The sequence below is a fragment of the Meles meles genome, chromosome 20 (genome assembly GCF_922984935.1).
Source record: "Meles meles chromosome 20, mMelMel3.1 paternal haplotype, whole genome shotgun sequence".
Classification (NCBI taxonomy): Eukaryota; Metazoa; Chordata; class Mammalia; order Carnivora; family Mustelidae; genus Meles; species Meles meles.
This window is the reverse complement of record NC_060085.1, coordinates 14,318,381-14,334,149: the sequence shown is the minus strand read 5'-3', so window position 1 is coordinate 14,334,149 and position 15,769 is coordinate 14,318,381. Positions and strand designations below refer to the sequence as shown.

The following is a 15,769-nucleotide window of genomic DNA, read 5'->3' as shown; positions in this document are numbered from 1 at the left end:
ATCCCAGGACCCTAGGATCATGACCGAAGCCGAAGGCAGATGCTTAAACACTGAGCCACCCAGGCACCCCAAAATTCACCATTTTTAAGTGAACACTCCAGTGACGTTTGATACCTTACAGTGTTGTGAAACCAGCACTTCTGTTTAGTTCCAGAACATTTTCAGCGCCCCAGAAAGAAACCCTGTTCCCCATGACCAGTCGCCCTCCACCCTCTCCCTGAGACCCTGAGCAACCATGAATTGGCTTTCTGTCTCTGTGAGTTTTCCTGCTCTGGACATTTCACATACATGGGATCCTCTTGGTGGATCTCTTGGGTCTGGCTTGTTTAGCTTGGCGTGATATTTTCAAGGTTCATCCACGTAGCAGAGTGTGTCAGAGTCTGTATGGCTCTGTACTATTATGGCTGAGTACTATTCCACTGAACAGCCAGACCACATTTTATCCTCCACAACCGTGGACATTTGGACTCCTTCCTTCCCTCCCTCCCTCCCTCCCATCCTTCCTCTCTCCCTCCCTCCTTCTGTTGCTTTCTTTTAAAAGAGATTTTATTTATTTATTTGACAGAGAGAGACACAGCGAGAGACGGAACACAACCAGGGGTAGTGGGAGAGGGAGAAGCAGGCTTCTTGCTGAGCAGGGAGCCAGGATGCGGGCTCTGATCCCAGGACCCTGGCATCATGACCTGAGATGAAGGCAGATGCTTAATGACTGAGCCAGCTGGGTGCCTGGACTATTTCTAAGAAAGTGTTTGTTGAGCACTTACTCTGTGCCAGGTACATTTCTGAGGGTTTAATTCCTCCCCCCAACCCCCTCTGTAAAAGCCTTATTGTGAACACCATTCCCATCTGCCCATTTCACAGTGGGCAAAATGAAGGCAGAGAGAGGCTAAGACAGGACACTAAAGGAACCGCAGGCCATCTCGGGTCTTTACACTCTGGAGATGGGGCTAGAGACAGATAATAAGGAAACCAAGAAATAAACAAGAAAATGGAGGTGAAAACCTTAAGGGTTTTCCAGATAGGGAGTGCAACATGTGCAAAGGCCCTGAGGTGGGAATGAGCTGATGTGTAGAGGAAAAACACAGAAGCTCATGTGCCTGGAGGAGACAAATGAGGGCAAGAGGGGAAGGAGGCTACACAGTGGCTTTGGGGCCAGGGGTAGAGGTGGGGAAGGGTCTGGGCTGTACTCAGAGATGGAGACAGACACTGAAATAGATACTGGTAGAGGACAGAGACTGGGAGCAGGAGGGAGAGAAGGGACCTCAAGTTCTCAAGGTCGGGACCCAAGGGGACTCAGAGGCCTTACCCTCCTCTGTATCCCTCCAGTCCAGATCCCTCACGGATACCCTGACTGCTGGAGCAAGGGACAACTGTCCTGTGCTCAGAGCAAGGTGGGCGCACAGTGGGTGCTCCATGATTACTGGATGAATGGGTAAATGGAGGGATGGACCGATTAGTGGGTGGGTGGAGGGATGGATGGATGGATGGATCTATAAACAGATGAATGGGAAGATGGGTGTCCTGAAGGTGGGTGGGAGACGTGGTACCCAGCACCCAGGTAAGTGTGATAAAAGAGCATCTCCCCCCTTCCAACAGGTGATTGGGTGGGGGTGGGTGGGTGAAGGAATTCATCCAGCCGCCCTGGGGTCTCACCCACCCCTCTCCAGTTTCAGAAGAGGTTCCCCCAGAGTGGAGGCTGCAGGGTGGGTGTTGGGTGGGGTGCCAGGAGCACAGGGGCGGGCTGGCGGGGGCTAGATGCTGCTACCTGCCTCTGCCTCTGAGTCAGCGTCGCCATGACAACGCAGGCCCTGCCGGATGCTCCTCCAGGCACATCCCCCTTCACGTCACCGCAGCCACCGTCATGCCTCCTCCAAGGAGGCAGGGGCAGAGGGGCAGAGGGGACGGCGATTTTCCCCCAGGCTCAAGGACTGTGCTGCCCACTTTCCCCCATTCCCCCCAGCCCTGTCTCTTAAGCCAGCCCCCTCCTTGCTGAGGAGCCCGGGGCTGGGGCTGATGAGGGGCCTGGTGGGATTTGAGGGCTACCTGAGGGAGGGGTTCTGGGTGCTGTCTGGAAGGGTTCCCCTCCCCGGAATGTCTCAGGAAGTGGGTACTGCCAGTGAAGGAACATCACAGCCCAGTGTCAAGGGAGTCTGGACAATAGGACAGGCAGAGCTAGGGAGTAATGGGGAGCCACAGAGGGCAAGGGCAGGTCAGCGGGGCACCCACAGAGGACAGAAGACAGGTCCCTGTGACTCTGGGCAGCCCTGAGGCTGTGCCCTCTGGAACATGGGCACTGGTGGGGAAACCGAGGCAGGGAGACATAGGGTCACAGGGTCCTCCTGGCCTGTCAAGGAGTCCAACTCCCGCCCCCACCCCAGCTGCTGTTGGCCTGAGTGCCCCTGGGCTCCTCGTGCTCTTACCTTCCCCCCATGCCCCTTCACCTCACCCCACTCCGGGCCTCCTCTTTGATTCTCCCCAGCACAGCCTGCGTTCCCAGCTTGGGGCCTTAGCTTGCTATTCTGGCTCTCAGGAGTCTACCCTTCCTGGTGCCCACTTTGTCTGCGGGTATCTCTCGCCCTCCCCCGCCCCCAGATTCCTTCATAGCTCCTGCCAGGGCTTGACGTTAGAATACCTACGGGTTCCCACCCAAGAATGTTGGGTGCCTCTCAGATGTTCAGTTGGCCGATCCCCACCAGGGCAGTGGTCGGTGTGTGGAAGGAAGGGGGAGCCAGGCAGGGGTAAGGGCTGTGTCTGGGTCCTCTCCACCTGACTCCACCTGACCCAGAGCTATAGGCACGGAATGGGGACTTGGGGTGACCTACAGCTGGCGCCTGGGCCCCGAATTACCCATCCATCAAATGGGTTGTCCCAGGGCCCCGAGTCAGGGGCGGAGAGGAGCTGAGCGGCGTTGGCGCTTCCCTTCCTCAGCTCCGGGAAGCCCTCCAGGGCCCGACGGGAAGGGGTTAACTGCGAGCCGCCCCCTCCCCCAGCTCTGCATTTAATTAGCGGCCCCGCAGGGGCGCGGAGCTGGGCCAGTGGGGGGGGGGGGGATGGGAGAGAGAGGGGGGACTAGGGAATCGGGGAAAGTGGAGGGGTTAGACACGGAGGGAGAGGGACAAGAGAGGGCGGAGGTAGGGAGGACAAAAGGAGGACCCGGAGCCAGCTGTGGATTCGAATCCCGTCTCGCTAGTGTCCCCCGACTCGTACCTCTCTCCTCTAGGCTGTCTCCCCCGCCCCTCGGCATGGGAATCCCCTCCCACCCCACCCCCACCCCACCCCACCCCACCCCACCGCTTCCCGAAGGCCGAGCTGTGAGCGGCAGTTCAATGTCAGCTTTCCTTCATTGGTCCGTTTGAGGAAACTGAGGCCCGCAAAGATGGAGTGACTTGCCAGGGCACAGCTCCGGAACGCCCAGCGCTTAACTGGTGGGTTTTGTAGGGATTTGTCTACGTGCCGGGAAAAACAAAACAAAACGCAAAACACCAGTTCGTCTGACCCTGGGGCTATCACGGCGACGTAGGCCAACGCAAGCGAAATAAAGGGAGAGGGCGACGGTGTGGGACAGAAGCGGCCTGAGCCTGGGGGGACCTGGAGCCCTGTGGCCCAGCTTCGGTCTCGGCTAGGCCACTCGCCTCTCCGTGCCTCAGTTTCCCCTCTGCGCAGCGTCAGGACAGCTGGAGGGCGGACTCTGCCCACCACCACACCCACGACTTCCAGCGCTGCGTGGGGCACCGGCTGGGTGCCCGAATCTACGTGGCCCCGCCTCGCCTTGACGTCGGCGCTGACGCCACCCGCCTCCCTCGCCACCGGGTCTGGCCACATCGCGGGGTTAACTCCGCGGCTGCGGCTGGCGGCGCGGAGGCCCTCCAGATCCTTCCCCCGCCGGAGGAGGGGCCAGGCTGGGGGGAAAGACGAGGGGCAGGTCCTGGGCAGGCCCAGCCGCCTGGCGAGGCGGGAGGTCCCGACCAGCCTCCAGGCTTTGGCCTGCTCGGTTCCCTCCGCGTGGAATGCGCCTCCCGCCCGGGTCCAAGTCCAAGTTTACAGCGACATCTCTCCCTCCTGCGGGGCCCTGACCCCTCCGGGCCTGGGAGTGTCCTTATCGGGTTTGGTCTACTTGGGCCTGGGGTGGAGTCCTCTCGCCCAGCAACCCATTGTTTCAGGGTCGAGTTTCTTCCCCCCACTTTTCAGATGAGAACTATCAAAACGCAGAGAACTTAGAGAGCTCACCCAAGGAGGGTCCGCGCCGCCCTGCCGAGCCCCAGCTCTTGGGGTTCCCAGCCCCCACTCCTGTGGGCACCCCCATCCTTGCGGCGGGGGAGGGGACCCTGCAGGCCCCGCCCTGCCCCAGGGGAAGTGAGAATGGGGGGCCCTCCCCCGCACCCTCACCACTTCCTCCCGGGGAGAGGCGGTGGCTACGGAAGGGGGGAAGCTGGCGGGCGAAGGAGTTCACGGTGGCGGCCTCAGGTTCCGAGTGTTGTGGGGCGGAGGGAGTGTCTTTGGCTCCCCACGCCCAGGAGACACAAGGCTGGGGTTTCTGTGTCTCGCCGGCCGGGAGGCCCCCCAAACTTGCCCTTAACTTGGAGCCCCTTCCTAATAGACTGGGAGTCTGCCCGCTCCTCCCCGCTCCGGAGGCCCCGCCGCCGCCACCGCTTCCCTGCGGGTGTCTGCTGCCTGCCTCGCCCTGTTTAATCTACTCCCCCACTGGGGCCCCCGGCTCCTCTACTTGGCCCTCTGTCCTGCAGCTCACGGTGAGCCAGCGAGGCCACCTGTATTCCAGTCTGCCCTCTGAAAATGGGCATGGAGCCATGCTTGCTCAGAGCCTGTCTGTCCCTCTGAAAACCGTGGACAAATGTCCCTCTTAGCAGTGCTGGCGTGGGGCTATTAAGAAAAAATGTGGGGAGTGGGTTTCCCACTTTGGGGGCATGGATGCACCCTCTCATCCATTAATTAGCTCATCCATTCATTACTTCGCCAAATCATCCATTAATACCGTTCACGCATTAATTCCTTTACTTATTTAATTCATTCAATTAATTAAATTAATTAATTAAAGTTCACACATTTTCTCCTCCCCAATCCCTGGGCAGCCTGGGCAGGACGTCAGGGGCCCACGCTCATTGCAGAAGGCTGTCAGGGGCCACAGGACCGTGGGTGGGGACTCCCCCCAGGTCTTGAGGAGGAAGCGGGAGCTTCTACTTAACTGAACCAACCCGTAGTCTCCCCAGAGAGGCCCTGTGGGGGTTCCCCCCACCCCCCAAGGAGGGGCTACCTGGCGCCACCACCATCATTTGTCCCAGAAAGTGGGTCAGTAAACTTAAAGGCCCCAGAAGCATGCTATGGGATGCCGGCAAACCCCATGTGTCGTAGGTGCTCACTGCCAAGGCTTGGCACATTACCGAGCACCTGCTGTGTGCTGAGGCCCTTAGGGACAAAAACACCAAGTGGATCCCTGTGGCCCCTTCTTGGCTTGGCTTGGGGCTTCCCTGCCTTCAATGCGTTCTGGATATTTGGACATCCCAGAGCATCCCTGAGGAAGGAATTCCTGGGTTTTGCTCGTTTTTCAGTTTCTATTTGTGGCAAGAGAAACTGGTTTTCCATTCTTGGTGGTGACATGGAAGTTTCCCTTTTGAAATATATTTGCTGAAGTAAAAACAGAAAAGGGGGTCGACCTAAAGGAGAAATAGTGACATCAGCCTAAAGCATACTTCTTCATTTATGGTGGGTATTTCCTGTCTCCTACTGGAGTATCAGCTCAGGGGTGATGGATGGTGGAAAACCCTGGCCCAGCACACAGGGCAGGGCACACAGTAGGTGCTCCATAGAGGGTGGTGAACAGCTGAATGATGGTGCTGGACGTTGGCTGAAAGATAAAACCAAAGCAAATCAGCTTCTCAAGTTGGTTTAGCAAAGTCGAGCTCACCACCCTCCCACCCCCAAACCTTCAGGTTTCCCCACGTCTGTCTGGGAAAGGGCCTAACGCAGGCCTGGGTATACAGCAGATGCACATTAAATGTTCGCTGGATGAGCGCAGGAATCTTGCCCATCCTGGGGATGGGGGAAGAAGGTGTTGGTGTGAAAAGTTGTTTTCTCCTTTGCCCGGGCGCCCTTCCGGGCTCACTGTGGCCGGTCGATCAGCGAACACCGGGCTGGGCTGGGCTGGGCTGCTCATCCGGGCCTGCGGGAGGCTGGGGACACCGCAGCCTCCGGGTGCAGTCAACAGGGCCACCGGTCGTAAAGCACTGTCAATCTGGTTCCATCCGGGCTGAAAGGAGCTGACGAAGCGTCAGTTTCCTCGTAGGTAAAATGGTCTCGTGAGACTGGAAAGCGCCAGGGCCCGCGGGGAGGATTGGGTGTGGGTCCCCTCCCCGCGGCCCGCCAAGCACCTGCACAGGACGGGGGAGGTGACTGTGGTTCCTGCTCCCGGCGAGGGCGGAAGCGCGGCAGGAGGGGAGGGGAGGGGCCACCGTTTTGGCCTGTAACCCGATTCTTAGGAATGCGCGGAGGCCAGACGCGCCCCCGGCCCCAAGACGGCACCCCTTCCCCGGCCCCCTCGCGGGGTCCCGCCACCCGCGGATGGTCCCCGCAAGCCCCACCCCCACCAGCCCAAGGGTCCTAAGCGCCGGAGGACGCTCCCCATGAGCCCTACCCAGACCCGCGGGGTCCCGAGCGATCCCCCCGCAAACCTCCCCCTAGAGAGGTTCCGCCGCCTCACCCCTTTCTGCTTCCTGCTTAACTCCTTTTTTTTTTTTTTTTTCTCTCTCTCTCTTTCTTTGGGACTTTGCATTTTATCAAGTAGATTTGAGGTCCCTGGGTCTTCAAATAAAGATTAACATTAAACCCAGTTGCAGTTTGCTTTAAACAAGAAGCGTAACCTCAACTCTCGATGGAAAGACAGAGAGGCCCCAGAGCGAAGCGGAGGAGATTCAAACCTCGCCTGGGGCGTGTGTGTGTGTGTGTGTGTGTAATTTCAGCTTTCCTTCCCAACCCAGGATAGGGTTAGGGACTGGGCCGAGTTTTCGTTGGGCGGGTACCGTGCAACCCCCCTGGGGCAGGTCCCGCACCCTCCCTGGACTGCTCTGGAAAGTGAGATAATATCGTGGAGCCGCTGGGAGAGTAAGGGTGGAAAAATCAGGGTCTAGGCTGAGCTCTGTGACTGATTTCTCCCTCAATCCCATCTTCCAGGGCCACTGCCACCACACTGGACATGTACTACCCAGGCTCCCGTGGAAGCCCGCTTTCCCTCTCTCCGTCTGGCTTCCCGGGGCTCACACAATCCAGCCCTACAGGCTGTCTCCATCGAAGTGGCCAGCTGGTGTCTGCCCCAGGGCTTTTGCATTGGCTGTTCCCACTGTCTGGGATGTTTGGCCTTCAAATTATCTCCAGCTCCTCCTTCATTCAGCATCACCTCTGGGGCACCCCACCCCAATTACCCAACTCTAAAACATACTCCCCGATCCACAGAGCGGGCACATTCTCCTTGCAATTGTGTTTGAAGGTTCCTCCTTCAGAGCCTGTGCTAGGAAGGTGAGGGTCTTTTTGTCATTCCCGTGTGTCCCCATCACTTGGCTCGCAGTAGGAGCTCAGATAGTGTATACGGAATGAATGAATGAATGAATGAGAGAATGGGAGTTATCCCTAATTCACTCTGTATGATTGGTTGGTGGATTTAGCTAGGCTCCCCTTGACTGGCCTGACTAGGTAGGGATAGGGTTGGTCCAAATGGAAGAGCAGGTCTAAGGTGTCCCAGAGTGCTCCTTGGCTAGGAGGAAGGAGAAGGTAGGGAAAACTATTGGGTCAGAGGAAACAGCAAGTGCACAGCAGTTGAAACTGAAGAAGCCAAGCCTTGAAAAGTAGCGCTGGCAGAGTCTGTCCAGGGCCACTCCCCATACCCAAGGGCCGAGGTAGGTCCTCTCTATCCAGCCTCAAGGACCTTCCCCTCCCCCACCTGGGGTAGACAGAGCCAGACAAAGATGGTGGGCAGGCTTAGCCAGATGGTGGGGGGCTCACTTAGGGGTTTCCTTGGGCGTCAGGTTAGGGAAGGCTTCTTGGAGGAGGAGACACTGGGTTTTGAAGCACGAGTAGGAATTTGCCTGGAGGGTAAGGAAGGGCACTCCAGCTAAGGGAACTCCAGACCAAACAACCATACACAATAGGGGCACCTGGGTGGCTCAGTGGGTTAAAGCCTCTGCCTTCCGGCTCGGGTCATGATCCCAGGGTCTTGGGATGGAGCCCCACATCGGGCTCTCTGCTCAGCGGGGAGCTTGCTTCTCCCTCTCTCTCTCTCTGCCTGCCTCTCTCCCTACTTGTGATCTCTGTCAAATAAATAAATAAAATCTTAACATAATAATAATAATAATAATAATAGGGGCGCCTGGGTGGCTCAGTGGGTTAAGGCTCTGCCTTCGGCTCTAGTTATGATCCCAGGGTCTTAGGATCAAGTCTCGCATCAGGCTCTCTGCTCAGCAGGCAGCCTGTTTCCCCTCTCTCTCTACCTGCCTCTCTGCCTACTTGTGATCTCTGTCTGTCAAATAAATAAATAAAGTATTTTTTAAAATATATTTATTTATTTATTTGACAGAGAGAAATCACAACTAGGCAGAGAGGCAGGCAGAAAGAGAGAGAGGAGGAAGCAGGCTCCCTGCGGAGCAGAGGGCCAGATGCGGGACTCCATCCCAGGACCCTGGGATCATGACCTGAGCCGAAGGCAGAGGCTTTAACCCACTGAGCCACCCAGGCGCCCCTAAATAAAGTCTTTAAAAAAAATAATGGAAAATACTTCTAGAAAACATGGAGTTCTTATTATTTTTTCAAATCCAATGCAAATCACAATACTCAAGGCACCTGGCTGGGTTCATCAGTAGAGCATGCAGACTCTCGAATCTCAGGGTCCTGAGGACCCAGCCCCAGGATGGGGGTAGAGTTTACTTAATGAAAAAAAAAAAAATCACAAGACTCCATGAGGTGGGTGAGATTATTCACTTCCATTTTCATGAGGAGGAAAACTTGAGTCAGAGAGACCTTGGACTCCTGGTGCCTCCATTTCCCAAAGCTTGTTTGCTGGTCAGTCTTTCAGCTCAGGCAGGTTTTGCCTATAGTTTACCAGACCATTCACCCACTTGTAAAGGTTAAGGCCCAAGGTCAGGGTGGAGGCTCCCTAGGCCACCCACTCACGTCCTGCCTTGGGGAGAAACATGGCCCCATTTCCTCCAATCTAGCCCCATTGCATAGGCCTAGAGAGGGGGTCTCAGAGCAGAGTTAGCAACAGGCTGGAGGCTGGATACCTCTTATCAGGGGTCCCTTTGCTCAGGCTGGGACCTGAGAGGTCAGGTCTGGAGGACAGAGAGACCACAGCAATCAGGCCAGGCAGTGTTCTCCTTTAACACAGAGCCAGGTGCTCTACCAGAAGTTGGAGACCCAGCAGGTTCAGGATAGACAAGGTCCTTGCCCTCCGGGAACTTTTGGTCACCCTGTCATTCTGAATGCTTCTAAGGCTCTAATGGAAATAAGGTGAGTGGGAGGGGCCTCTCCGAGGATACAAGTTTGCCCTGGGGAAGGGAGCAACATGCAGCCAGTATAGCACATGCAAAGGCCCTGAGGCACCAATGGGCTGAGAGGCCAAGGCTCAGAGAAGGTGAAAGGTTAGAGGGAGGTCAGTGGAAGAAGGGTCCTTAGCCTCCACCATCTGGCTGAGAAATTGTCTCTATCCTGAGTGTGGTGGGAGGCAGGGAGGGGCTGTGTGAAGGCGCTGTCAGCCAGACCCAGGTGTCCCAAGAATTCCTAGGGAGTGTTGGACAAGTTGTTACCTCCCTCCTCCCTCATAGTCCATCTCCAGCCAGCCTTTAGGGAGGCTCACTGAACGCTGACAATAACCAAACAGTATTAAATAGTTAACAATTACCAGCTGGGATTCCGGCTGTAACAACAGGGAAGGGGAGGGATGCTAAGGAGGAAACTGGGGGGGCTGGTAGTCAACCACCCTCACCTCAAAACCCACAGCAGGCCCTGTCAGATGCAGAGTGAAAAATGCAGGCGGCTGCCCAGGAGCAGGAGGCCAGAGTTCTACCAGGTGAGTAAGAGGTCTGGCCGGGTCACCTTGCTGAGCCTCGGTTTCCTGTCTGTAAAGTCAGGAAGTCGGACTCCGTACTTTTAGCCTCCTCAGTGAGAAGAATCAGGCTCAAAGCGTTTTCAGCAACTTCTGGCAGCTCTCCTTTTCCCTCCCTCGTCTTTCTGGGGCAAATACACCACCGCAGATTTAGGGGTGAGGGTGAGATAGAGGCAGATCTGGCCAAAACGCCCAGGGAGCCACCGGGATCAGCCCCCTAAGGCCTTCTGCAGCCAGCCCGTATAGAGCCAGGATGGAGGAACTCTAAGGAAGGCACTTGTAGGCGTAGTGGAGCGAGAGATGCCTTGGAGATATTTATCCATCCAGGCCCCATCCCCCGCCGGTCCCCGGAGGCCGGCACCGCCCCCGCCCCCGGCCCCGCCCAGCCGGGGACCCACGCGCGGATACGGGGCGGGGCTTGGGGACCTGCAGGCGGCTGGTGGCCGGGCTCATCACGCCACCCGGGACGTGCCTTGGCGGGAGGCAGCACTGGGGGCATTGGTCGTACACTGCGCTCCCGGGGCGGGGTAACCGAGTCCGGCTGCGGGACCCGCCCCCATGACGTCAACCCACAAGGCAGCGCGCTGTTGTGCGGTTTACCGCGCGTCACCGGGGCAACGGCAGCCGGGGGGGGGGGGGGCGTTCGCGGCTTAGCCCCGCCCCATCATGCAAATGAGCGACGTCACCTACGCCCAATGGCGAGCGGGGGCAGTGAGCTCATCGCGCTGGGCCGAGGCTATAAGAGGGCGCGCGAAGTGCGCGGCGCAGGAGCCGCCGCCAGTGGAGGGCCGGACGCAGCGGCCTCGGCCGGGGCGGGCGCAGGGCCGAGCGGACGGGGGGGCGCAGGCCCCCCGGGCGGCCGCGGCCACTCCCCCCTCCCCCCCACCCCGAGCCGGCGCGGCGGGGGAGGCGGAGGATGGAAACACCCTTCTACGGCGATGAGGCGCTGAGCGGCCTGGGCGGCGGCGTCAGTAGCAGTGGCGGCGGTGGTAGCTTCGCGTCCCCGGGTCGCCTGTTCCCCGGGGCGCCCCCGACGGCGGCGACTGGCAGCATGATGAAGAAAGACGCGCTGACGCTGAGCCTGAGCGAGCAGGTGGCGGCGGCGCTCAAGCCCACGGCCGCGCCGCCCCCGGCCCCCCTGCGCACCGACGGCGCCCCAGGCACGGCGCCCCCCGACGGCCTGCTAGCGTCGCCCGACCTGGGGCTGCTCAAGCTCGCCTCGCCCGAGCTCGAGCGCCTCATCATCCAGTCCAACGGGCTGGTCACCACCACGCCGACGAGCACTCAGTTCCTCTACCCCAAGGTGGCGGCCAGCGAGGAGCAGGAGTTTGCCGAGGGCTTCGTCAAGGCCCTGGAGGACTTGCACAAGCAGAACCAGCTGGGCACGGGAGCGGCCTCCGCTACTGCGGCCGCCGGGGGACCCTCGAGCACGGCTGCGGGCACCGCGCCTCCTGGCGAACTGGCCCCGGCGGCAGCCACGCCCGAGGCGCCCGTCTACGCGAACCTGAGCAGCTACGCGGGCGGCACCGGGGGTTCAGGGGGTGCTGCGACGGTCGCCTTCACCGCCGAGCCTGTACCCTTTCCTCCACCGCCGCCCCCAGGCGCGCTGGGGCCGCCCCGCCTGACCGCGCTCAAGGATGAGCCGCAGACGGTGCCCGACGTGCCAAGCTTCGGCGAGAGCCCGCCGTTGTCGCCCATCGACATGGACACGCAGGAGCGCATTAAGGCGGAGCGCAAGCGGCTGCGCAACCGCATCGCTGCCTCTAAGTGCCGCAAGCGCAAGCTGGAGCGCATCTCGCGCCTCGAGGAGAAAGTGAAGACGCTCAAGAGCCAGAACACGGAGCTGGCGTCCACAGCGAGTTTGCTGCGGGAGCAGGTGGCGCAGCTCAAGCAGAAGGTCCTCAGCCACGTCAACAGCGGCTGCCAGCTGCTGCCCCAGCACCAGGTGTCCGCGTACTGAGCCCGCGCGCGGGGCGCATGCGCGGCCCCCCTCCCGGGGAGGCGGGCTCGAGTGGGGGGTGGACGTGGGCGCCCCGGACTCGGAGAGGGCGCGGCCCCGGGGACACCCCCCCACACCCCGAGGGTACCAGGATTCCGAGAGGGCGCGGTCCCTGAGGACCCCCCCGAGGGTGCCCAGGACTCGAAGAGGGCGCCTCGGACTCGACAAGCTGGGCCCCCTGCTCCTGGGGGCAAGCGCATGACCCCCCCCGCCCTCGCGCTGCCTCTGTTCCCCGAGCGCGGCCACCCAGTGTTGCACAAACCCGCGCGTCCCGGCAGCCCCTTTGTACACACCGCCGCAGAAGGGGGCTCCGAGGGGCGCAGCCTCAAACCCTGCCTTTCCTTTTACTTTTTTTTTTTTTTTTTTTGCCTTTGGAAGAGAGAAGAACGGAGTGTTCGATTCTGCCCTATTTATGTTTCTACTTGGGAACAAACGTTGGTTGTGTGTGTGTGTGTTTTCTTGTGTTGGTTTTTTAAAGAAATGGGAAGAAGAAAAAAAAAAACCTCCCTTCCCTTTCCTCGCTCTTGCTCACCCCCCCTTCCGTCCTTCCGACATCCCTCCTCCCGCCCTTTTTGTTCTGTTGTTTTGTTTTGTTTTGCTACGAGTCCACATTCCTGTTTGTAATCCTTGGTTCGCCCGGTTTTCTGTTTTCAGTAAAGTCTCGTTACGCCAGCTCGGCTCTCTGCCTCCTTCTTCCCCCGCCGGGGCCTGATGGGCTGGGCAGGGCCTGGCTCACACGCTCCCCTCCCCCCTCCCTTGTCTCCTTGCCCCTCCTCCCTCTGCCTGTGCTCGGAGGAGGAGAGCCCGAGTACGGCAGAGGCCCCGAACATCTGGCGCTCAACGAGCGCCATCTAGGCGCTCCCGGGCTTGGGGCCCACCGATGTCCAGGTTAGGTGAGGGATACTAGGATCTCCAATCAGCGTTTGGAACTAGCGAGCCCACGGGTGTCCCCTTTAGGACAGATAGACTACAAGATGGAAAGAGGACAGCCCAGCCCCAGGCGGGTAGGAAAAGGCAGAAACTTGAACCTCTGGGCGTCACTTACCCTGTCTAAAATGGGCAGAACAGTTGTAAGCTTGCCCCAGAAAGTTGGAGGATTAACAGTTTGTTCCAGAGCGGCGCTTGGCCTACAGTTGGTGCTCAGCGTAAGCTTCTATTATTGTCAGGCAGGTGGGGGATACTGAGTCTCAGGACCAGAGTAATGTGGCTCAGTTGGGGTCCGGCTGGAGCAGTCTTCCTCCAGTAGGGGTGTGTAGCTACACTCCGTGGGACCTTCCCTAGGCACTCACTCGGAGTCTGGATTTCCCAAGTACTCCTGAAGATCTCTCCCTTCGCAACATCCTAGTCTCCCATTTTGGGGAAACTCCTGTTCAGAGAAGTTGAGTGATCAGAGGTCACAGAGCCTGAAATTTTTAGGAGTTTGCAGGAATATTTGGACCTTAGGCTGTTCACCTCCAGAGCCTTGACCTCTGGGCTGCCTTCAGCCCCTGCCTACCCTGACCCTTGCAGTTTTGTGGGCAAAAGACCCCAGGCCTTGGGTCTCTGTCTCACTTGGTGCCAGGAAGGACCTAGGCATCGGTGGTCAAGGACACAGGACAAGTCGAGCTGGGGTGCATGTGTTGAGCACCAGCTGTATACCCAGCCCTGTTAAGGAAGGCAGGTGAATTGTGCCTGTTTTACAGATGGGAGAACAGAGGTGCAAAGAAGGAACAGCACATGCCCACCGTCCCTCTTGCCATTGGAAGGGTGGGGACTCGCCACCTACCTGTTTCCTCTTCCTCCTGATCACCCTGACTGCCTACTTTTCAAGGCTTTGAGAGCTGCTTTGGGGTTTGGTTTTTGACAGCATGACCTCACCTTGCACCGCCCTCACACTGACGTTTTGGGAGGGACCCAGCAGTGGCAGTCCGAAGCCGAGGTGAGGGTGTCTTGACACAGGAGACCATGAACCAGGCTTTGGGACCACAGCTTCACTCTTCAGAAGTCTGAGTCTCAGCTTGGGTGCCAATTTGCCACCGTGTAACCTCAACCCAGCCCTCTCCCCTCTCCCCCCTCTACTTCCTATGCTATGAAATGGGTAGGTTCATGTCCAGGCAACAACATCTCCCATATCAGTTTGGTGAATGAATAATAATGATACTGAAGGGCTCTCCGTGCACCCCCAACCTGCAGAGAAGGGGAGAGGCCCAGGAGGTCGGAAGATCTGCATCAGGCCCCCCAAACCATTTTATTCATAATCATGGTGCCAAATATGTTGTGGGGGGACAATTTCCCCACGCTCACCGGTTCCGAATTCTAGACATCACCCGGGGGTCCTATAATTCAGTTCTGACACTACCTGGAGTTATCACGGACCCTACAGGCGGGGGGCTCTTAGTCCCACAACACCACCCCCACTTCAATCCCATTTGGAAGTCTCTGGCTGCCACCCGGATTTTGGAACAGTAAGCCCTAAACCAAGGATTTCCCCAACCCCCACGCCAGTCTTGATAATTTGCTAGAACCGCTCACAGAAACTAGGAAAGTGTTTTATTTACTATTATTGGTTTATTTATTTACTTTCAAGATTTAATTATTTATTTGAGAGGGAAGAGAGCATGAGTGGTGGGGAGGGGCAGAGGGAGAGGGAGAAGCAGTCTGCCCACTGAGCAGAGAACCTGATGGGGATCTGAGCTGAAGGCAGACGCTTAACCAACTGAGCCACCCAGGCGCCCATATAACTGGCTTATAAAGGCTACAACTCTCCAGGAACAATCAGGTGGAGGAGACACAGAGGGAGGGCAAGGTACAGTGGAAGGGGCATTGGACTTCCATGCCCCGTCTGGGTGGGCCACACTTCCAGTCTGTCCATGTTTTCGTCAACTGAGAAGCTCTCATTCCATAGGTGTGATTGGTTAACTCACTGGCCTTTGGTGATTGGTTCAATCTCCAGCCCCTCTTCTCACTTAGGAGGTCTGGGAGGTGTGGCTGAAACCTCCTACCCTCTAATGCCTCTGTCTTTCTGGGGACCAGCCCTTATCCTGAAGCTATCTACTGGTCCCCAGCCACCACTCATAAGTGTAGAAAAGATATTTACCAGGGCTCCTGGGTGGCTCAGTTGGTTAGGCATCCAGCTGGGTTTTGGCTCAGGTCATGATCTCAGGGCTGGGAGATGGAACCCCACACTGGGCTCCGCACTCAGAGTTTGCTTGGGAGTCTCTCTCCCTCTCCCCCTGTCCCCCCCACTTGTGCTAACTCTCACATGCACTTCCTCTCATATAAATCAATCTTCAGAAAAAAAAAAAAAAGACCAGGAGACTTGGGTCTAAGTGGAGGCCCTATGTTTTCACTAGCATGTGACATGGGGCTTTTTGGAAACCACAGATCTGACTCCCCTACTTGATACCTTTATGGAAAAAAGTCCTTGAGTGAATCTAGCCCTGGAAAGATCATTGTCGCTCCAGGCATCTCCCTACCTGAACTCTACTTCCTTCCCCTTTGGTCTCAGGGCCTTTGCATGGCTACAACCCTGATAAACACTTCTTCTCTCAACCACCCAGCTGATCTTCCCTCAAACTCAGGTGCTTTTGTCCTCCGGGTCCCCAATAACCCCCAGGCTGGGCCTTATTGCGTTCCCAGAGTACCCTGTGGTTCCATCATTATCGCCCTGACCTACTCTGGATTTGTGT

General features: G+C 57.9%; 1 protein-coding gene across 1 annotated transcript; it reads left to right on the top strand.

Annotated features, from left to right (window-relative positions):
- Positions 1-10,859: 10,859 nt before the first annotated feature.
- JUND (JunD proto-oncogene, AP-1 transcription factor subunit) lies at positions 10,860-12,773 on the top strand. Its single transcript, XM_045992202.1, has one exon. The coding sequence runs from the start codon at positions 11,019-11,021 to the stop codon at positions 12,060-12,062; it is 1,044 nt and encodes a 347-aa protein (XP_045848158.1). The 5' UTR covers positions 10,860-11,018; the 3' UTR covers positions 12,063-12,773.
- Positions 12,774-15,769: the final 2,996 nt, after the last annotated feature.